The following is a 23,609-nucleotide window of genomic DNA, read 5'->3' as shown; positions in this document are numbered from 1 at the left end:
TCCCTTGGACTCTTATATATCGGCGCACATGTTAATCTTGCTAATCGCCCCCTCCGTGATACCCCTAGCAAAGGTAACGTAGGGAGGAGGCAATAGTGATTCTGATGAAGCTAAAGGTAAAATAATCATTTCACGTGGCTAGAAGTGCTATTTGAGAATTTTTTAAAATCGAGACACTATATAAAAATTTCTTAAACTTATAATTTTTTTGATTATCCAAATTGAAAGATTATTGAAAATTTGTATCATGCACTAATAGGTATATGCATATACCATTGCCATAAGTGTAGCATAGGAGCAATTTAATTATCTTTTATTAAAATAAATTTAATTGATTTAGAGATTTGTCACATTACAATATCTATTCAATAACAGAATAAGAAAACAAGTGTAGAAAAAAAGAAGAAAATCAGATTCGATCTTGATCAAATATTATAAATCTTAATTGAAGATCTTAAAGATTTAGTTCTATGGAAACCAAAGTCAATCTATCAAAAATATCATCAATAAGGAAGATTATCTTCAAATCAGGAATATTGAGATCATATATTTGGTTCGATATAATTATGATTTTTCTTATTTCTATATTTTTTATTCTTATATTTGGATCTATAGAAAGAGATAAAAACATTATAATTTAGATCAATCAGAACAATCAAGCTTGAGTTTTTTTTCTCACCTTGTATGTGAGTGCGACAAGGTCATAAAATAATTTCATCGTTTGTGTGTAAGACATGCGAATGTGCACACAGTCATGGAAGTATTATCCTTAGTCATAGCAAATATGATAGTTATACTTTTTATTTTTTTTCTATTATTATTATTTTAATATTCTATTATCAAAATAATTTGCTATTACTTATCCTACATCATTGCTAAAAATTATCAAATGGTTGAAACCATGTTTTTACCAGATTGGCTTGAAATATTAATTATCTTTAGATTTTTATGTGTTCCAACAATTTCAAAGCCAAATTGCACAAACCTACTTAGATTTAGACTTCATATCATGGTGGATGGAATTGAGCCTATCAAAGTGGATCAAGATGTTTTATTGCACTACCATCCCTCATATGGCAATATTCTCATTTTTGTTTATTGTGCATTTGAATTTGGTCAATTTAGTGTTTTAATCGATCTTGAATTTGGCTGATTCCATCTTTACAAAAATAACTTACATTAAAATTAATTAAATATGTAATAGTACTTTTAGAATATAATCTTATCTTTAAAAATTCTAGTGCTATTTGCATTAAAATATGCCAAAAAGAGTCAAATTCTTCAAAAATATTTAATTCTTTTAGGAATTAAAACTTTTGTTTAGGCTTAATACTGCTTTTTACATTAAATGTTTATGCCACCACTTATGTTTATGTTATTTGGAATGCACTGCTTTTTAAATTATGACATTTACATATTTTTAGCATAACACTCATGGAAAATATAAATAATAGATTTACATAATATTAATTATTTATAAAACTTCAATACTATATGTTCATTTTGGTTTCATATGTATTTGGTGTCCATTAGAGAGGAATAGCACAAATATATTATATCATTGTCGTATAAGTACTGCTATATATATCCACCCAGGTCACCCTTGAAATATTTCAGGGGTACGGGCCTACAAATTTGTGGGTCCAGCAAGTGTGTGAGAGCACAATCACCCATGAACTTTCCAAGGGGTGTTTCATCCACGCAACTTAGATTTACGGGGAGCAGCCCCTGGACATTTCAGATGGCTTGATCGACATTCCATTAGTTGGTTATCGACAGCCGTCCAATTTTGATCAGTCGGTTCAGATCGAGCATCAAATTTCGTGTTCACAAGCTTCATGTGATCGTGCGTTGGGCTCACCTCAAGATCGCCAACCGCAACCACCCCCGTCTTCGTTACTTTTGGATGTCCGCCGAAGGGGGATTGAATAGCTGCAAGGAAATCGAAGGGGAAGGCTGCGCGATAGCCTCTATATACGGGGAGGAGTAGAACGAGAGGCACGAAGCCACGAAGAGCGGCCGAGGAGACGACCGCGCGAGGTAGGAGATGAGCGGCGGCGAAGGCGGCACTGGCCGTGGGAACCCCAGTCCCAATCTTGAATGGAGGTTCAACCAAACCCTCCGAAATGTTCAAGGGTTAGTGTGATCATTCCTCCTGATCCCGATTTATTGGATCCTTTTGGCTTTGTGTCGGATGCTTAGTTGCTTCCGTGAAACCAAATCTAGATCTTTGGTGCCAATGTTAGTGTAGGTTCGGGGGGAAAAGAGCGGAATTTTGGTAGGTTAGTCTTTGTACGAGAGGAATTGCATGAAAAGTTTGGGTCTTGATGGTTTACTGTGGGTTTGTCTCTCGATTTTGATGGGGTAATGGGAGAATTGATCTGGGTTCGTGGAAAAATGGATTCTTCATTGCTAGAAAGTGAAATACCAATATGATTGGCTTTCGGATCTGTTCATTTAGTGACCCAGGGGTTACCAGAGTGAGTCACAGGATTGTTTCACGTCCTAAATGGATGTATGAATTCGTATGTAACTCTAGGTTGCCTAATTCAGCCAATTTTTTTTTCAGTTATTATTGTTTGTTGGGTTTGTTCACCTAATGTGTTTGATCAGGATGTTTTGTTCATTTTATTGTATTATTTAAATGGTGCATTCTGTATGCTTAATCAAGATAGTCCAACATAACATTGCACGTTCTTGTGCTACTGCTGCTTTATCATTTAATACTGTTGTTTAAGTTATTCACTTTGAGAAGGCATAGGGATGAAGCATGAGCTTTCTTTGACCTAAAACTTTGAAGTGGAAAACAAAATAGCTTTAGCTTCTTTAAGAAGGTTCAGTCAAAGAGAATCAGAGATGATAGAGGAAAGGTTCAGACATTTCTTAAGATGGAAAACCTACCTCCATCATGAAAATTCCATTTTGCTAATCTTATGATCAAATTCTTCTTCTATCCATGTTTGATGGACAGGGTTCCTAAATAAATATAAGCATGTCTTCTAACCTACACTTCATCCAGGTTACTACGAGGTCGCAGCTTTCCTGGCAAAGTTCTGCTGACTCGCAAATCTGAGCCTCTAAATGTTAATGATTCTCCTGTACGCTCTAAAGAAATTACAAGAAGCTACTCTGAAAATGATCGTGGAGATCAACATGCATGCAGTTCCCATGAGGTAATGATGAACATTGCCTATGACTGTTTCAGTACTTTTACAATGATCTTATCTACTAAAAATGTCTTTTTCTCCACAGGCAGAAGTTCAAAGTTCTGGAAGAACAGCAAGCAACACGATCCTTCAGAAGACAAATATATCAACCTCAAACAATGCAAATACACCTCCAGATGCTAAGGGTTCTGTTTCTGGAGCTAGAGCCACAGATTCTGCAAGAATTGCAAAATTTACAAAGGAGCTTTCTAGACCAGCTGTTATATTAGGTACATAAAGTTTCATCATACTTCTATGTGTTTCTTTTAACTTTCTTTTTTCAATCTTTTAAGAATTAAGAAACTGCTATGTTTTTAGTGCTTTTTTTTTTGTGTATAAAAATTATTGTGTCTCGCTTCCCTCCTTGCTCAGGCTTCCTTTTTGCTTGTTCAGTTTGACCTTGTTTTGGTTTTCTCAAAAAATTTTGACGTTGGTTTAGAGTTATGATGTATGTAGCCAAGTGTTTATATATAATATCATTTCAGATGGAAAGACAGTAACTTTCTAGTGGCATGATACAAAGTTTTTAACTGTTGATTTTCTTGGTAAAGGTTGAAGACTCTGTATCATCTTTCATTCTCTATATTTTCCTTCGAGAAGTTTGAACTCATTTTTTCCTCTAGTTATGTACAATTCAGGACTCTTAGTCTTTTCCAGGGATTTTTCACCTCGTAGCTAAGTTGGAAATTCTTGTACGCTTACAGTTTAGCATATGTACATGCTTGCTCTACTTAGGAATCAATTATCTTAGATAATCTCAACTCTCATGTCTTTGTTGCAAAAGAGCATTTTCTTTCAACTGCAGTTTGCCTTAAACATTTACATTTTTAGTTGGTTTTCTCTATTTTCTCTTATCACTTCTGAAAATTCTAAGTATTAGTTACTAATATTATTAAAGCTTTTCTCTGGTCTATTTGTTTATCATTACTCCTGTGTCATATATAGTAACTGTAAAAGTCAATAAACGTGTTTGCATTCATGCAGAGAAACTGCGTGAATTATCTTGGAGTGGCATACCCCCATATATGCGGCCTAATATATGGAGGCTTCTTCTGGTAACTATTTAAATTTTTGTAAGTTCGGTGGTAGCTTTGGCTTAATAGATCAAAATATAAACCATTGTTCACTAAGGTGAATTTTATAGTTGCTATTTCCCAATTTGTTTTCTGGAGTTTGCACAATGTCTGCATATCCATAAAATGATGCTACTGTACATGCATCTCATTGAAAAAGATGTGGGACATAGGCAGGTCAGACATTTTTTGTTGATTAAACTGTTGAAAGAAAAGGGAAAGCAGCTATGGTTCCCTGCATATTCCATGCATTTTCTGTTTTCTGACTCTCCAAAAGAAGCTAGCAGGGCCTCCATCAAAGGCCAATTATTCTTGCATTAGTATATTTGAAGTCCTTGAGATACAACTTTCTGATAGAACAACCACTGAACTTTATGGTGCCTCTGTTCGAGACCAAAAGCTCAAGTAAAGCTCCTGGCAGGGCCTCCGCTTTCTCCAATAGACCTATTATCAGGAATTGAATATATCTTTTTAAATATATTTTCAGGCTTATATAATTTGTTTATTTTAATATATTTTATTAAAACATACACATTGTATTTTTTTATGACAATGTAACATTTGGAAACAATTATATAAGTCAACATAAACAAGAAAAAAATTGACTCTCCAAGCCGGCTCAATCGATCTTGGTCATGACAGCCCCAAATTCACCATTGATCCAGGTTGAGCTCTTACTTATCTTGATTTTTTGATTTATTGTGGAAGATTTTTGTTCCTCTGCCCTGCATTAGGTGATTCAGTTGTTTGTTAAGATGGTCTGTACATGATCACCATTCATCTTGGACCCTATTGTTAACATCTTGATGAACACATTAGTTTAAACTTTAAAGTCATCAATTATGTTGAACATTATCGACATAAGACTGTCAACAAGGTTTAATGCATTTGTGATATAAATGCATAGCACATTTCTGTGAAAAGAAGTAAAAGGTATCTATAGTTCATATTGATGTGCATGAGCCAATTCAATATATGGCTTCCTCTATTGCTATCACTTTTCATCTTCAGTATAGAGTCATATTCCTTATTGGGAAAGGAAAAGTTACTTAAACGCATGATACATTGTTGTCTTTTTCTGGTGCATTATGAAAGGATTTTTCATTTGTCAAAAGGAGTGGCAAAATTGATGCCACAAAAAGATTAATCAACACTAGGCTGCAGAGAATAAAGTTAAGTGCAATTTTATTTTTTTGCATTTTATAAAACTAGTTGAAACTGATGAACTATCATTCTTATCTTGAACTAACACTGTTTTGTGAACTGTCTCATTAGGTCTAGATTCACTCTTTTTCATAATTGTTTACCTTAATTTAATTCTCTGTTCTGACAATAGATTTGGTTCCATTTAGCATATACTAGAATGCGTTTGAAGGTGATATAATTATGTCTTAACTGAAAGTGGTCGCACTTAATAGTCCTGGAATCCTTTTTTTCTGTGAAATTTCTCTGTGGTTGCACTTATCTTGTATATATTGTTCTATTACACATTCATAATTTAAGTATTAGTGAAAACAGGGATATGCATCACCTAATACAGATAGACGTGAGGGAATTTTGGCTAGAAAACGACTCGAGTATGTTGATTGTGTCTCTCAGTATTATGACATTCCTGACTCTGAACGTTCAGATGATGAGATTAACATGCTTCGCCAGGTTTATTCATTCACCTAGGCCTGATGCTTTTAAAATATGGACTTAAAATGCTGGGCGTATGTTTTATTTCTGCCTTATTCTTTTTTGTGTCAGATTGCTGTTGACTGCCCAAGAACAGTACCTGATGTCACTTTCTTCCAGCATGCTCAAATTCAGAAATCATTGGAACGCATTCTCTATACATGGTTAGATTTCATGGCAAATTCTGTCATCTAGAAAAGGAAAAGATTTCTTACCTTATTAGTTGAATTACCAGTATTAATCATTTGGACTTTCTTTATTGTCTTGATGTAAATATTGCTTTAAACAGATTAAGTTACCTATTAAGGGGCATATTTTTGCAAAATGATGTATTAATTTAATATAATTGTCATTTTTTAATTTTACTTCAGTAGTAACTCCATAAAAGCAATTATTATAAGTATATTTGCAAAAAGGATCATTTTCAATTTTTAGTTTTCTGGCAAATGTAAAATCTGTTGGGTCCAATCTTCGTATTAAGCTATCCTTATGTTAGACATGAGTAATCATTATCGGTTATCCAATTGAACTCACTGAAGTAGTGGCAATGTCATTCTATATCTTTTATTTGATAGTTTTAATCATGTCAACCATGTTAGCTTTATTCTAGTTTATTTCTCTTTAAAAGATCAGTTTTGTGGCCATTGTCATTGGTAAACATGCCTTACCCTTCTATTGTTGTAAACATGACCAAGATAGATACTTATTATGCTATATCAGCTTTAATTTCCTTGAAAAGATAATTTTGTTTTCATCCTTTGTAATAGATCAATAGCTTAGCTGTATGTTTTGAGCAAGGATTGAAATTTCGTACCGTATTGGAGTTTCGAGATTCGTTCGGTACAGTATGGTACTATATATATATATAAGTAAAAAAAAGGGCAATTGCCTCGTCACCCTTTTTGGTGCATGGGGAGAAGAAACTACGCGGGGCAGAAAAACAAGGCTCTTTATATATATATATATATATGTATGTATGTATATGTAAAAAAAAATTATTTTTTGCGACATCGCCTCTTTTCTTCCCGCGTGGAAAAGAAGGTGGGGAGAAGAAACCGTTTCTTCTCCCCGTGTAAAAAGGGTGACGAGGTGGCGTGGCCACCTCGTTGCCTCGTTTCCACGCAGCCTCGTCGCCTCGTTTCTTCACGTCGCCTCGTTTCTTCTACCTGCGTGATGTCACGGACTTAGCTGGTTTTGCCTAAGTCGTGCGGCACCCTTGCGTGTCCGTCCGCAAAGGTTAGCCTCCCCGAAGCCTCCTATGGTCCCTTAGGACTCACGAAAGAGAAAACGAGTTAGAGAAAACGCCTCACTTGGGATCCATAAGCAAACATTTCCGAAAACATTTCTAGACAATGCAAATTACAAACAGACTTTACAAGCTTTGAACAGTTGCACAACAAAGAGTCAAAATGGTCCACTACAGACCGAAAATCTCTCACAAGTGTCTACATGACACAACCTTTATTTATAAGCCTAAAGCGGCCACCAAACCCAACTAAAATGGGACTATTAAGCCTTCGGCCGTCCCTCTACATGTTGTGCAAAGCATGAACATACTAAAAGACACAGACATACATAAGCATCATATCAAACATCATGTTTAGAAGTTTGTCCGTGACATTCTCCCCCACTTATTCCTTCGACGTCCTCGTCGAAGTCTTTGCCGACACTACAACTCCTCGCCTTTACTGAATCTTCAATCTTATGCTCCAGCTACAATGCGCCTCTTGCCTCTCAGCTGCTCTTCGCTATTGTTTTTAAGTAGTCGAACCTTTGATCCGCCATGCTGCTTCAACTCGCCAATGACTCTGACTCTAGTGTGGGGTTGGCTGAGTTATGTTGATCCCTGTTGATTCTTGCAGATCTTCCAGATGAAGGAAAAGGCCATCCTTACTATGCGCTAGTCTCTCAAATGTCTCATGCTGCTTGAACTGGGTGGATGCTTGTTGGAGCTTTAACGAGCATCATCTCGCAAACTTCTGAAGTTTTGGGTCCTTCCTCTACAAAATTTGCCTATTGACTCTTCTTTCACTTAGTTGTCACTTCCAAGTAGGTTCGCATCACTTCCGCTTTCGATTGGCATTTCGTTGGGAAATAAAGCGGACAATCTACTCTCAGTAGCACTGATCACCGTTGGTGAGGATTTGACAACTGTTGTCTTCCATTATCTTCGAAGGGTCTTTGAACCTGTACAGAGCTCCTCTGCTGGATAAATAAAAGAATTGGGGTACTCGATTTTGCCCATTCTCTTAAGAGTTGAGAAGGCAAAGGTTATTTGGCTTTGCCCGCCTCCTCAAGGTTGTACTCCATGCATCGAGCTGGTTACTGGCCTTCGCCTGCTCTTTGCTCACACTTCTGAAGCACTTAAATTGTTTGTACTCCTTGCGTTGAGTTAGCTACTGTGATTCACCTTCTCAATGCCATCGAACTTCTGGAATGCAAGAAGTTTTCACCCAACTTGGAGTAAGTCTCTAATAGTTTTGGTCGCCTCTGGGATTGTACCATCTTCTCCATCAACCCGGCCGCCTACTCCATTGAGTAGTAAAGGTACAGCACCGCGTACTGCCTGCATCGTTCCTTGGTCATGCCCTCTTGCATGACCCGAAGTCCTTCACTTTCGGCTATCTTGATGAGAAGCTCGTTGACACCGGTCTTACAAAGTTCCTTGGCCTCTGCCTTTCAGCCTTGTCTCGGTACTTAGAGTTTGCCTCTGCATGCTCCACCTCCTCGGCCTCTTTCACGACCAAGCGCTCTCCCTCTATGAGAGCAAGGAATCAATGACTTTCACGGAAGTCCCGCCTCTACGGTACCATGGCGCTGCCATGCCCATGGCCCTACTATCCGTCGCCTCGCATCTGCATCCATTTTCTTCACGATCAGTAGATATGTCTCTGTGGCACTCCTCCGAGTCCACCTTCATTCTAACTGATGCTTGATTTTGGGTAGCTAAGTCCCTTTAGACTCATTGTCGCTTCCTCGCCCCTTTCGACCCCCTGCTTCAACACCTCCGTGTTCTCCAAGCAGCTCCCTTTGGTCGATGGAAAGACAGATTGTAACTCCCATGCATGGCCTCTGCCATCACGTTGTAGGGTTTGCACCGATTCTGTTCTCCTTAGCTTCCTTGGTAGCAACGTTCGCTTACTCGACATTATCCTCTGACTTGCCGGGCTCCCTTGAGCGAATATAGGCTCTGAAGCAGTCCAACTCTCCAGCTGCTTCGATCATACCTCTTCATGATCAAGTCCCTCCCATGGAACTCACTGGTACTTGCATTCAAACTTTTTCCTTGGTGGAACACAGTCCCAATATGTTGATGACCAAGGTTTTCATCCGATGCAAAATTCGATGCACGCACGGAAGACCCGCCTTTGCGGTACCATGGCCTTCACGCCTTGAATCCATAGCCCTTCTTGTCGTCGTGTTGTTCACCGAAGTGGAGCTTCCAGTAGCTCCCGATCATACCTCCGTATGATCTAGTCCCTCACGGGACTATGTCGTATGTATCGTATTGCCACGAACTGTTCCACCACGATTCGCTGCACCATGTTGCCTCCTGGTGACATCTCTATTGCATTCTGATCCTTGTGGGATGAACTCGAATTGTGATCCCTCCATGTGTGGCCTTTGCCAATACATCGCAGGGTTTCTTCCACCTTCGATTTTGTTCGCTCCTTTGGCAATCGACCTTCATCCACCCACTCTTGGGTCACACCTAGATGAAGCACCGCTCCAGGACTGTCCGTTGCCTAGTAGCTCCCGAAGTCCACCGACTTCGCTGCAATTAGTGCACCATTGTTTGGATCCTAGGCCTCTGCCCCTACTAGCACAATCTTCGCTGCGCACCGCTTTTTGCCTGGCAACTTGACTGGCAACATTGTGGAATATTCTTCAAGAGTACCCACCTCTGTGTCCTCTTGTCCCGTGCCAAGGCCTTCTAAACTCAACTTCGCTTCCGCAAGTTGAGTCGCCCTGGTTTCTCCATCAAATGTTTCTCCGAGAGAAGGTGCATGTGCCCAGAAGCTCCCTTCGTCTTTGGCACCATGCAAGATGAGTCCGCTCCATCAGAATGAAGGACCTATGGAACAACATGATCCTACTCTTGCCTCTGCAAGAGTTCATGTCCTTGACCTCTCTCCAAGGAAAGCACTATGCCTCCGCTCCATGTTTCATCTTCTATGCTGGCTCCCTTCATACGGCTTGGGTACTTCACCAAGTTACACCCAAGTTGCTTCGCTCCTCGTTTTTGCATTGAGTTGATGGTGGCCCTCGCGCCCACCATTCCACGAGTCAGCCCTCCCATTGAGTCTGATCTCCATATCGACTCCAAGTGTGTCTTCATTTATGTTGCCTTAGGTCGCTCCCCCACTTGATCTCGCAATGTATCCACCAATGCATTCTCTCAAGCGAGATCATGCGACGACTCCTCGTCGCTCGCTCGGTCCATTGAGCTTTATGGAGTTATTGTTTGTTGAGGTACTCCTCCTCAACATGTGAGGTCTATTGCACATGATTCTCCCTCTGGAGAGCCGGGACTTATCCCTCCTGGATATCTATCCCGTTGGAGCAACATCTCTCTTTGTTTCGGAGACCACCATCCCCTTCGGACTACTCCGATTTGCTGAACAAACTGTGCATTGTTCTGCCTCCTGCAAACGCACTTGCTAGATTGCGACTCCACGTCAATACAGCCCTCGCTGCACCACTCAAGGCCTAGCAACATGTTGAACTCGCTGCACACTTCAGCCTCCTATGGACGTATCCTTCACATGCCGAAGAGAAAGTTTCAATGCTCCATGACGCCGAGTTTCGGTCGCCTTGGGATGGCCGTGAACATTCCATCGTCTGCATACAAGCCCATGCATGAGTACCAAATTCTTCGAGTTAGCAATTCCCCTTACCTCTGTGAGCTTTGCACAACTCTTTCGGTCGCTGAGCAACTCATTCCACCTTACATGGTCTCATCCTTTACCGAGCGCCTCGCTTGCCTTAAGCACCATCAAGTATGGTTGTCAACGTTGAGCCGTATCTCAAACTCAGCTATCCTAACCTTTGTGCGCTCCGCATTCTTCCAAGTTTGCCTGTTCTCGTGGTGCCTCTTGCGCGAAGGGTTGGCCATTCCTTTGAATGCCAATCTCAGATGCCCGATCCTCCGAGCGACTCCTTTTCCCTACATCTCCATGCCCATTTTCCCTCAAACGGTCACGCGTGTGCTGACTGCCCTCAACGCAGCCCCGCTAGGTCCCCCACATTTGCATGCTAAGTGTTTCTATGAGTGCTTGTCCCGCTCTGATACCATCTGCCACGGGCTTAGCTGGTTTTGCCTAAGTCGTGCGGCACCCTTGCGTGTCCGTCCGCAAAGGTCAGTCTCCCCGAAGCCTCCCATGGTCCCTTGGGACCCATGAAAAAGAAAACGGGTTAGAGAAAACGTCTCACTCGGGATCCACAAGTAAACATTTCCGAAAACACTTCATAGACAATACAAATTACAAACAGACTTTACAAGCTCTGAACAGTTGCATAACAAAAGGTCAAAATGGTCCACTACAGACCGAAAATCTCTCACAAGTGTCTACATGACACAACCTTTATTTACAAGCCTAAAGCGACCACCAAACCTAACTAAAATGGGACTATTAAGCCTTCGGTCGTCCCTCTACATGCTGTGCAAAGCATGAATATACCAAAATACACGAACATACATAAGCATTACATCAAACATCTTGTTTAGAAGTTTGTCCGTGACAGTGAGGAGAAGAAATGCCTCCTCGACGCTTGGTTTCTTCTCCCCGCGATGCCAAGGATTCTTCTCCACGCGCAGATGAGGAGAGAGAGCAGCGTTGATCTCCAGGTTCTCCTCTTTTTTCTTCTCCCTCCGTTAATATCACCCGGGAGCGGGCGGTGACGATCGATTTAGGACGGTAATGGGGCGGAAATAGCCCCAATTGATGGTACCGCCCAGTAGCGGGTGATCCGTGTATCGGTCTACTGACAGACTGATATGTACTGCCCGGTACGGACGGTATTATTTGAAATTAAAATCCTTGGTTTTGAGACCATTTATATGGAACACTGGTGAGACTTAGTCGATCCAGCTTTCACCTAGATGTACATTTTGCAAATCCTAGAACTTATCACATAAAATTTCTTTCTGTATTCCTTTGTCCTTGTTCTTGTAATTCTAGGAGCAAAAGAAAAATGTTGCACATAATTTTTTTTGTTCCATGATTTTCTTTTTATTATGTTTCTCTATTTGAAAAATATAAGCTGCCTGGAAAATGAATGTAAATAATCTTTCCTATCCTCAGGGCTATTCGTCATCCTGCAAGTGGATATGTTCAAGGAATAAATGATCTTGTCACACCATTTCTGATGGTGTTCTTATCTGAACATCTAAATGGCAGCATGGAGAACTGGTCAATTTCAGATCTTTCTCCACAGATGATCTCTAATATAGAAGCTGATTGCTATTGGTGTCTCTCAAAGCTGCTTGATGGCATGCAAGATCATTACACATTTGCTCAACCAGGAATTCAGCGCCTTGTTTTCAGACTGCGAGAGCTGGTTCGCCGCATAGATGGTACCTTCAGTTTTTGTCATTATTCCTTTACTTTTTAATGTACCTGTAACACAGCTTTAATCCAAGTATTAAGTTTGCAAAAATGATGTTCTTTTACCCAAGTATTACGCCTGTAGTCCTAACAATCTACAGTTGGCTATATAGGAACAGTTATAGATAAGTTCTTTCTCGTCACCAATTTTCCATTGAGAGAATCATCCTCCTGTATTTCTTGGGCCATCATGCACATTTTGTTCTTTCTGGTTAAAGTTTTCTTTGGACCTCTCATGGTACCTCTAATTTTAATTGCTCACCTCCCCCTCTGGACATGTTTGGGTTTTCCTTATCCTAAAATGGTGCTACCACTGACTTATGATAAATTTATCCATGGCTCAACTCAAGGGTTGCTTTTTCAGCCAGTACAGAACCGATGTGCCTTGTGATGTGAAAAAAAATGCAGTCCTGGTTCCCTCATTTTGGTTGTGTTGTATCCTCTGCATCGAATCTGATTCTCAAATCATTATGTTTTCTTGTTAGCCAATTTATGAAAACCCACCTAGCTATTGGGTTAACCAATGATCAAAATTTTTGACACAAAAACATGCATGCACCTCTCCATTTTAAGACACATACGTCAATTGTTTGATGTCATCATTCATATTAGATATGACAACTAAAAGACATTCTCTCAATCAAGTAATAAGATAGAAATTTGATATCACAGCTTTGTGATAAAGGCAATAAGCAACTCTCTTTACATGACAAGTTTAAATCTTTGATTTTTAACCCTTTAACATATAACCTTATAAACAGTAAACATGATCTTTCAAGTAGTACCTATAGTTGCTTGCTTCAATCTATCTCTGTGAGAATATTCTGCCCTTCACTTCTTATGTATTTCTTTCATAATATCTTTTGAGTTCGAGATACTTTCATTCTGATTAATCTTTCATGTTTTGACATAAGAACCTGTATCAAGACACATGGAGAAGCACGGCCTGGAGTTTCTTCAATTTGCTTTTAGATGGTTCAATTGCCTTCTAATACGTGAGGTTGTTTTGATACTTAAAGAATGTTTCCTTGGAGATTATGTGATTGCCATTTAAGTTGCTAATTTATGGTTTATAACTTTCTAGATCCCGTTCCATTTGGTTACCCGTTTGTGGGATACTTATCTTGCTGAAGGAGATTCATTGCCAGATTTTCTTGTGTATATATCTGCGAGTTTGCTATTAACAGTAAGTTGTAGTTTGTCAGTTAATTATGTTGTGTTCATCTGAATATTATCTACATTTGATTACTGGGTGTAATGTGTGTTGCATAATCCTTTGAAAATCACCTATGACAATGATTCTATTCTTGCTTTTATTATGATATATGTGGGAGAACTGTTTCCTTAAACTTTTATGATCATCCACAAAACTGACAGCATAATCCTTTGAAAATTGCCTATGACAATGATTCTATTCTTGGTTTTATTATGATCTGTGTGCGAGAATCTTTTTCCTTGCTAACTTTTATGATCATCGACAAAGTTGACAGCTAGCTGTAGACCGTTGGGATCAGTCTAAATGAATGAACATGAGTAAGCTGTGTCCTAGACATCATTTAACGGCCTAGTCAATTAGACTCATACAAAGTCACTTCTGATTAAGTTGGTCCGAAAACAAATAAAGAATCAATCAACAAATTTTTGAGTGAGTATAAAATGATTTCATTAATTTTTCAATAATACAAAGTATAATAAACTATTGATAAACAGTATTTTTATCTTTTTCTTTTTCTTTTGGTAATTCAATATGAGATCCTACCTTAAACCCTTTTTGGAGAATTGAGATAGGTTCTATATTTGTGTTTCATCAAGACGAGAAGATCCTATATTTGTGTTTTGCCAATTTCAACATAAGTGCCCACGATTTGAAACAACCATAAGATAGGTTCTAAAGAACTTTGAATTTCTTCAAGTTGATCAATTGGGATCCATTAGTTAATAAGACCAGACTAGTTTCTACCTACAAATGATATTTCTGGCATCAGTTTCAAAATATTACACTGGCGAGCAACATTGTAGTGGTATCAGCCAATTTCAATATGATCTAAGTGATTGGTCTCGATATGGTCTAAGGCTGATTCTGTTTGTTTGATTTTTCAACCTTAATAACATGATATGAATCACAATTATATGGAATCAATCAAGCTCACTTAAAATTGGTTTTTCATACTGTTTGACTAAGTCTACACCTCAACAGTCTTTAAAAGAAGAAAAAGAAGAAAAAGAAGAGAGGAGTGGAGAAGGATGAGGGAATTCAAGGTGGTAAAAGGCAAAAAAAAAACATATGACTATAAATGTAAAACAGATGAGAGTAGCCATGGAATGAGGAAGAGAGTAGCCCTGGAAAATTTAAGGAACTAGATATTTCATAATAGTTCTGGAAGATATCATGGGATTAGCAATTAATTTCAAATTTTATAAGCACTCTTCTTGAGTAAAGTCTTTCTTTTTTTATCTTTTCATTAACACTTCACCATCATGGTGATTAGTTAACCATCAAAGTTGTAGTAGGTTCATCAGTATCTATATATGTATGTATGTATGTATATATGTATATATGTATATATATATATGTATATACATATATATATACATATATATATATATACACATATATATATACATATATATATATACACATATATATATACATATATATACATATATATACACACATATATATATATATACATATATATACACATATATATATACATATATGTATGTATAACAATTACTTTTTATAATAAAATGTACAATAATGAATCATTCTTTATCGTTTTTCTTGTTATACTATGTATAGTTTTTATCTGTTTACACTTTGATTTCGTGTGTGTTTTCAGATACTTTTTGAACTAATCAAATTGATGTATCAGCCAAACCCTTTTTTTCTTTTATGTTGGAAGGGGATATGATCAATGCCTTCAATTGGAAAACTCCTTTGAGATAAAAATGCATTCAAAAAGACTGAGTGATTCTCTAGATGAATAAAGCCGGAATCAGTATGCCTGGAAATTGGTTTCATGAGCTATAGTGGGATGTGTCTCTGCTGTCCCTTCATTGAAGAGCCTTTTGATGGTTAAGGCCACTATTCTAAAGTTTATTCAGGAACATCAATCAAATTTTTTCAAACACATTAAATTGCCTGTGACATAAAGGGTGCACGAAAGGTGCCATCAAAATTATCGAGAGCAGTGGAGATGATGAAAATAAACATTGAGTAAATTTGAAATAAATTAGCAATCACAAGTTGCCAGAAATGATATCATTGTTGTTGCCTCAGACAACCACAGAGATTGCTGGGATGCCATTATTGATGCTATTTTGTTGGAGAGTAAGCCAAACAACTACATAAGCTTCATGGAAGCTATCATTGATGTGGTGCTTGTTATCAATGCATTTGATGGAACAAGCTCAACAATCACCTAAGTGTCACATGCAGGGAACAGAAGGCTCCTATTTCCAATAAGTTGACACATTGCTTATGATAAAGAAACTCTGAGGTAGATGTCGCTGAATTGTCAGAGTTTCTTTGATGGGGGAGGTTACCGTTACTTATTCAGTCATGTTGCTTTGCTGCTATGTTGTATCACCTTGCTGTCAGAATCATAATATCTTGCTGGAACCATGTCAGAATCATTATTTACTTCTTTGATGAGAATGACATCCATTAATATATGACTTGATAAGCTAAGCAAAAAATTTCCCTTTTTGGATACCAATTTGTCAGCTTTGTTATTATTGGTTGAAAAATAAGACCATTCTTTTGGGCTTTTAGGTTTTAATGATACCATTAGAACTATTAGATTAAAACTTTAACAAAACTGGCGGATTACCATTGACTTCTGGATACTGTCACCTTTTAGTTCTGTTTGTCGTTTGCTTTCTGTTGTCGTTGAAGTTGCTAACACAAGGCAGGAGTTTTATAATAGTTTCAGCAGAGGTATACCTATCCTTCTGTTTGAGTATGATCCAACAAATATCCACTGTGAGATTTATCAATTCTTGTGGAAGCAACAGTTAATGTGTCGTTTAATTTTGGCCAAGGTTCTAGGAATCTATAAGGTTGTTATATTGATGTTAATAGTTGGCCAAGGGACTTGTATCCTGTGATGAAGCGACCTTCTGTCTTGACTTCTATGCAAACTAACTTATTCTTTTGATCTGAGATCAATATGATCCTCTGGCTGCCTCTTTTTAAGTCATTCCAGTTGATTGCCTACAGATAATCATGTATGACCAGGATACAAGAAATATAAAAATGCGGCATGGTGGAAATCTACAATAACAAAGCTTTCCTTAGAACTTAGCATGTTATTCAAATAAGAAAATTTATGCTCTGATGTAGTCAACATATGCATGTGTTTGCTTTCCAAATTTATGGTTAATGCAAATGGTTGCTCATTCTTAGAAGCATCACTGCAATTTTAATCAATATACACATTACATTATTAGGCCGCATCAGTTGTTTTTTTTTTTTTACCTCTTTTGATTAGCACAGAAAGTTGCAAAATTCTAAATTCACAGTTTTACATGTTTCAGTGGTCTGATAAACTCCTAAAGCTTGATTTCCAAGAGATGGTAATGTTCCTTCAACACCTTCCCACACTGGACTGGACTCACCATGAGCTTGAGATGGTCCTTTCCAGAGCATTCATGTGGCACACCATGTTCAGCAGCTCTCCAAATCATCTAGCCAGCTAGAATTTTTTGTTCCTTTGCCAACCATGTAAGTTCCGCTCCATTTATTTCTTTTTAATCTTTCCATCTGTTTTATGTTTCGAGTGATTGTTGAAGGCCAGAGTTTTAATCGCATCGTTGCTTGTAACTTTCATGTTCTAAAGTTGTATATTCTCCATCATATGTATGTAAAATTTGATGACACTCTGATTTCTTAAGTGCAAGTAACCGGGTTCTATGTTGTCACCAAATTATCCTCTTCCATGGAAAATAACATGTACTAACTATGGCTGGTAACATCTCTTTATTGGTTATGCAAAATTGTGGGATGACTGTAGAACGAAAGACCATTTGTTGATAGAAAAACACTCTGTAAGTACCTAAAATAAATTAAAATATATGGATAGAATTAGTCCATTCTAATCTCAATTTGAAGGTGCTGCTTGTTGCAATGGCCCCAATCATAACTGCTTAGAATCAGAAGTACAAAGAAAGATGGTTATCTTGATGGGCACTGTTGAGATCTGAATATTTAGCAGCTGAAATTGTTAGGTTGTGTAAAAGCTTAATTCCCATTTCTTGAATCTGTTTGTTGCATTTGATTAAACAGTTTCAGTTTGGAGATTGATTTAAGCAGTTCTAAAAGATTGCTTGTTAATTCGATCAACATAAAACTGTCAAAACAAGTTCAAGCACATGTTTCTGAGGGAACAATCTTCCTTTGTCTCGGTCTCAAAACTCATAAATATCCTGCAGTCCAACAATTTTCAAGAAACCACACAATCTGGTTGATTTGTGGGTTATTTTGGTTCAATTTTCTATCTTTTGAATCAAACCAATCTGGTCGAAAATTGTTTTGGATTTTGATACCAATTTCATGAAGCTTATTCCTTTGCATTTTTGTTCTACAAGGAATTGTTTTTGCCAAATGTATCATATGAGTCAGTATGAAAATGATCACAAGCTTTCATCAATTAGTAGTAGAATCAAACTCCAGAATTGCTGGTTTCATCAGAATTGCGTTGATCACCTCCTCGTTCCTTTTATCTCATGTTCTTAGCAACTCATTAGATTCTCCTTCATCATCATCATCATCTCCAGCAGATTTCAAGAAACCACACGATCTGGTTTATTTGTGGGTTATTTCAGTTTGTGATATCGATCTTTCAAGTCAATCCAAACCAGATTATGTCGAAAAATGTTTTCCAGGTTGATACCAATTTCATGAAGCATATTTATGACTGAGGATGAGTGTAGGAGTCATGGTGAAGTTGCATTTTTGTTCTACAAGACTTTTTTTTATTTATGCCATCTAAGTCGGTATGAAAATGATCACAAGCTTTCATCAAGTAGCAGTAGAATCAAACTCCAGAATTGCTGGTTTCATCAGAATTGTGTTGACCGCCTCCTCAATCCTTTATCTCATGTTCTTAACAACGTATTAGATTCTCCATCACCATCTTCATCTTCCACCAAAACAACTTCCGCAAGATTTCTCCCTTGGGAAGCTCTTCAATCAAGCTTCCAAGCATGGAGAAACAAGCAACAGGAATCACCTCCTCCTCCTCCTGCGCTACTGAGTGACTCTGGCTTAAATATGAAGAGCGCATGCCTCAGCCCGGAGGCGAAGAGCCAGCCATGGACATCCCAATACACTTCAACCCTGCGTTTGTCGATTGAGATGGAGTCGTTCCCTCTGAACTTCCACTGCAGATGCTTCACATGGATGACAACATTGCCGTCGATCTTTATCTCCATGTCCAGATCCATGTTGCCGCCGCCGCCGCCATTGCTGCACTCCACAGAGATCTCATGGCGGCTTCCCTTGTCGTGGAACCGGCTTCTGGTGGCGAACCTCTTCTTGCCGAAGACGTGCTCCTTCCTAGCCACCAAGACGGCTTCGGCCAAGGACGGCCGCGAGCTCGTCCTGCGGTAGGCTTCTTTCCGCAGGTCGCCGAGGAGGAGGACGACCTCGCCTTCGGACACCACGGCGACGTAGTAGTCCGACTGCGGCTCGGGCTCGTTGCAGAACTTTGCGCTGTGGAGGTCCCAGAACACCTCCACCGTCTCCCCTCCGATCTGAAACCTGTTCGAGCCCTGCTTCCGCCATGGCTGCCATGGCGAGATCTGCACCTTGCAGCTGTGCTGCTGCTGCTGCTGCTGCTTCTTGGCGGCATCGGAACTGTTCCTTTGACTGCTGCTGCTGCTGCTGCTGCTGCTGTCGGTGTCCGGTCCATCTACGGAGACCGAGAGGCCATGCGCGAGCAGATTCTTGCACCAAGTGACGGTGACCAAGCGGCAGTGACCTGCGACCCTGCTGCGGTACACCGACACCACCATGCTCTGCCGCGACCTGGTTGCAGCAGCAGCAGTAGCAGCAGGGAGTGCATCCTGAGAGAGCTTCTCGCCAGAAGAGAAGCATGAGGGAACAGGAAACAGGTCTTGCATGTTCTTCCCAAACCTGAATTGAACTGAAGAGAGATCACAAATCCTTACTCATCCGCAGGACCTCAGCATCAAGAACCGATGCTTAATCCTCAACCGGGTGGGAAAAAGTCGAATGATCTGTGCTTTGAAGCTGGAAGCAGACATGATAATGGATGTGAGCTATTCATGTAGGGGAGTGGAGGAGGCTCAGATGGGGCCTCTGGGATTGGAGCTGCCTTTTTCCAGCTACTTTAGAAAATGCTTTTCCACACCCAATGTTGTTTAGGATTTCTAGACATCTATTTTCCATCTCACCAACAAAGAACTCAATAAAAAAATCTGATTCTTGTGCATGGTAGACAGAGATGAACTGTTCTTTTCCAGTATCAAGACTTGGACTTTGGAGTCTTGGACTTTTGACATGTGAGAAGAACATCCTTATGCAAGATTAACGTGAAAGCCAAGTGGGTCATAAAAAGATGGGACTTGTAGATGAGCAACGGAACGGTATTCCTACAACTTGCCATATTAGACTGACAGAAAGATCAGAATAGAGAGAGAGAGAGAGAGAGAGAGAGAGAGAGAGAGAGAGAACATCCTTAGGCAAGGTTAATGTGAAAGGCAGAATTTATTTTCAAACCGGAACAACATATTCCTGAGAAGAAATATTTGAATATCAATCTAATTGAATTTGATATCAAATCACTTTTTCTGAAAAATATAAGATATCTCAATTATATGGGCTAATTACATATTATTATCTATAGTTAACTATATTTAACATCTCGATGTTTATACTTTAAAAATTTTATTAGTATTCCTATACTTACAAAAATTAAATATTTAATCTTGTTTCTCTTTATTCCATCAATTTTATTAAGAAAAAATACTGTAAATATTGTCACGTGGAAAAATAATGCTAAAAATGGATAAAAATATAATTTAGATTCTCATCGTCCAAAGATATTAATTCACATAAAAAAGGTAACTTCTACGAAAGCTTTTCTATCGTCCCTCTGGCTTTGTCCTCCCCTCTGATTTCGTTATCCTCCTGGACGACTAATTAAATAACGATGTTGGTGATGATCCTCATCTCTTATACTGTTTCATTTCTCTTGCTCTGTTATCCTACCCAATGTCTCTGGCTTCGGACAAGGCCGATGGTTCTCTGTTGATAGTGAGGATCGAAATTATATTTTTATTCTTTTTTTAGCATCATTTTTACTTATGACAAAATGTGCGATATCTTTCGTCAGTAAAGTCGATGGCGTGAGGAGAAATATGATTAAATATTTCACTTTCGTAGGTATAAGGATGTCAATGTAACTAATTTTTTTAAAATGTAATGACCATAATACTAAACAAAAATATATAATTATCTTTAATTGTATTAGTAAAGATATCTATTCGATGATGATGATGATGATGATGATAATAACAATAAAAAATAGTGATTGGATTGATTAGAAAATTGATGAAGAAGAAAAGGAATTCTTAATTCATTTCTTCACTTAGGCCCATGTTTATCAAATAATTGAATATTCAGGATCAATTGACTTATAAAGGTGCATAGTTGACATTCATAAAAACTATGAATTATGAGCTATAACTAGCTATGTTTTGGCATTGCATGGCATATAATTTCTCTTTTTCTGGAAGCTGTTTTCCATAATTAGCTTCTGGCCAAACTAAGATGATTCCACATCATGTTATCTTCTTCGCATGGGGTTGCAGATCCACACAAGAACAGACCACACGAGAGAACAGTCCCATCTGCCTCAAACTGTGGCTATTTGTAGTGCTTTCCTTTCTTTCTATACATGAAGCTCCAAATGGAAGCACAAGTAGGCAAAATAGTGGTCCTGTAAGATGGAATGTGTAGCAGTAATGAGTGGAGGACAAAGAGAAGAATGATTTCTGGGCATCTTCGAACAACTCACTAAAATTGTATAAAGCTTTTTATCACTCTCTACTTCATGATCAAGAGTATTATCATCAGAGCTGCTAGTGGTGTAGAGAAAGTGTTTTGCATGAAAGAAAATTATCCTTGATCAGCTTATGAGTTGAATGTAATTAGACGTGAAACTAAAGAAATGCTGCTTTCCTGATCAATGAACAAGAATCATGCTTGAATGGCATAGAACAGTGTCACAATTCCAGTTCAGAGACAGAAAACTGTGAGTTCTACAGGACACAGATCAGTAGGGTCATCTAATAGTTTCATGTATAATTCAAGCTGACAACTTGGCTAGTGGAGATGTCATTGTTGTGTTGGCATGGGTGATGAACTGGCTTGAAAGCCCCCTCTCAGCTGCTGAGAGATGAGGTTTCTGCATTGCCATTGGAGAAGCAGATGATGGAATCTATGCATGTGAGTTATGGATAAGATAGAGGTTTTTTTTCTATGTCCATATTTATCTCCATATAAAGAGATTTTGTAGGGATTTTTTCTTTTATTTTTTGGCATGCACAGCTTAACCCATCAACCTTTTTTTTTTTCTTTTTTCTGGCAATATCTGAGAGCAACTTTTGGGTGCTGTGTGATTCTGGAAGTCCAGCTTTTTTCAGATTCTGCCAAAAATGAATCATCATTTTGTGCTTCTTCAATCTCTTGATTATGAAAATTCTTTATTGTAGAAATAGTCAATTAATCAATCAATAAAAAAAAAATAACATTATTTTTTTGGCACTTGCATGCATTATCTTACTCTTTACTTTACTTTTTTACATTTAATGTAAAAGAGTTCCTTCATCCAAGAAATGGATGATTTGATTCCAGTTAATATCTTAATTATATATATATATATATATATATGTGCAATTTTACATTTAATTTAATACTACTATAATTCTCACTTTATTTTTAGTTTAGATGAAGAAGCTGTGTATAGGATAAGAGAACCAATAGACTTTATATATTTTTAATTAATTAATTTTATTTTTAAAATAAATAAAAATTATTAAAATTAATTAATAATTACTAAATTTTATAAATAAAAAGAAAAATAATAATATTTAAATATAAATATATCTAAATAATAATAATAATAATAATAATAATAATAATAATAATTGTTAATATTATTTTATTTGATTTAATTGAATCAAATAAATCATATTTGACTTAATCAAGACTAAATCTAATCTGATTTGAATGTCTGGTCAACCCACCCCAACATTATTATTAACGTCATATTGACGGGTGGGTAGATTCATGGTAATAAAAAATACAGTTTAATTGACACATCTACCTCTCTCTCTCTCCGGACGCCCCCTCGCCCCCGAAGAGATTGAGCAGCCGCTACTGTTCCATTGGATCGATTCTGGGGTTTGAGATCTACATCGTGTGGACCCGTCCAGGTGATCCTTGTAATCCAACACTCGTCCCTATTCTTCGTCTTTCCCTGTTTTGGTTCTGGGTGATCCGCCCCCATTCTTTCTTCCGCGTATCTCTCGATACACGGTGGCAGAGAGGCGGAAGGGGGGTTCTGTCGGATCTTGTCTTGGTATTGTAATCTCTTTCCGGCATTTTTTCCTCTGTCGTTGTTCGGATCTCTGTTTCTTGTTTCTAATCTTCCGTTCATATTGTGATTGCAAGCAATAGTTAGTGGTTCAAAATTAGTTTTTTGTTAGGTAGGAGATCGTAACGCCTTTAATCTGTACGATAGAGATGGCAGACAAATCCCTTTTGCCAAAGTTGTACCCTTTTTGTGTTTCTTGAACCCCCTAAGTTTTCGTAAATTGAGGGGATCTAATTGCTGTTCTCTATTTCCAGTGAGTATAACTAGTGGTAGGTTAAGTTAATTCTTGTAATGATCTTGTAATGGTGGAAGCACACCATCTCATTCAGGGCATATTTTGAACCCATTATCTTTGAAGAGTCAGACTTCTGGAGTGAGTTAAATGTGACTGATATCAACAAGATCTTTAATTCTTCT

At 38.1% G+C, this 23,609-nt stretch overlaps 2 protein-coding genes across 2 annotated transcripts; one reads left to right on the top strand and one right to left on the bottom strand.

Moving 5' to 3' along the window:
* The first annotated feature begins 1,860 nt into the window (after positions 1–1,860).
* On the top strand, positions 1,861–17,498 carry LOC103972818 (GTPase-activating protein GYP1). The gene is made up of 10 exons (XM_009387185.3): positions 1,861–2,136; positions 3,020–3,173; positions 3,253–3,436; positions 4,191–4,261; positions 5,798–5,935; positions 6,029–6,120; positions 12,262–12,533; positions 13,479–13,564; positions 13,649–13,750; positions 17,107–17,498. The coding sequence occupies exons 1-10, from the start codon at positions 2,048–2,050 to the stop codon at positions 17,266–17,268; spliced, it is 1,350 nt and encodes a 449-aa protein (XP_009385460.2). The 5' UTR covers positions 1,861–2,047; the 3' UTR covers positions 17,269–17,498.
* Positions 17,499–17,615: 117 nt separating this feature from the next.
* LOC135605211 (uncharacterized) lies at positions 17,616–19,961 on the bottom strand. The gene has a single exon (XM_065095015.1). It carries the CDS (start codon positions 19,690–19,692, stop codon positions 18,757–18,759), a length of 936 nt encoding a protein of 311 aa, XP_064951087.1. The 5' UTR covers positions 19,693–19,961; the 3' UTR covers positions 17,616–18,756.
* Between the last annotated feature and the right edge of the window lie 3,648 nt (positions 19,962–23,609).

The sequence above is a fragment of the Musa acuminata genome, chromosome BXJ2-2 (assembly GCF_036884655.1).
Source record: "Musa acuminata AAA Group cultivar baxijiao chromosome BXJ2-2, Cavendish_Baxijiao_AAA, whole genome shotgun sequence".
NCBI classification, from domain to species: Eukaryota; Viridiplantae; Streptophyta; class Magnoliopsida; order Zingiberales; family Musaceae; genus Musa; species Musa acuminata.
The sequence above is the reverse complement of the archived record's forward strand: the minus strand, read 5'-3'. Positions and strand labels throughout refer to the sequence as shown.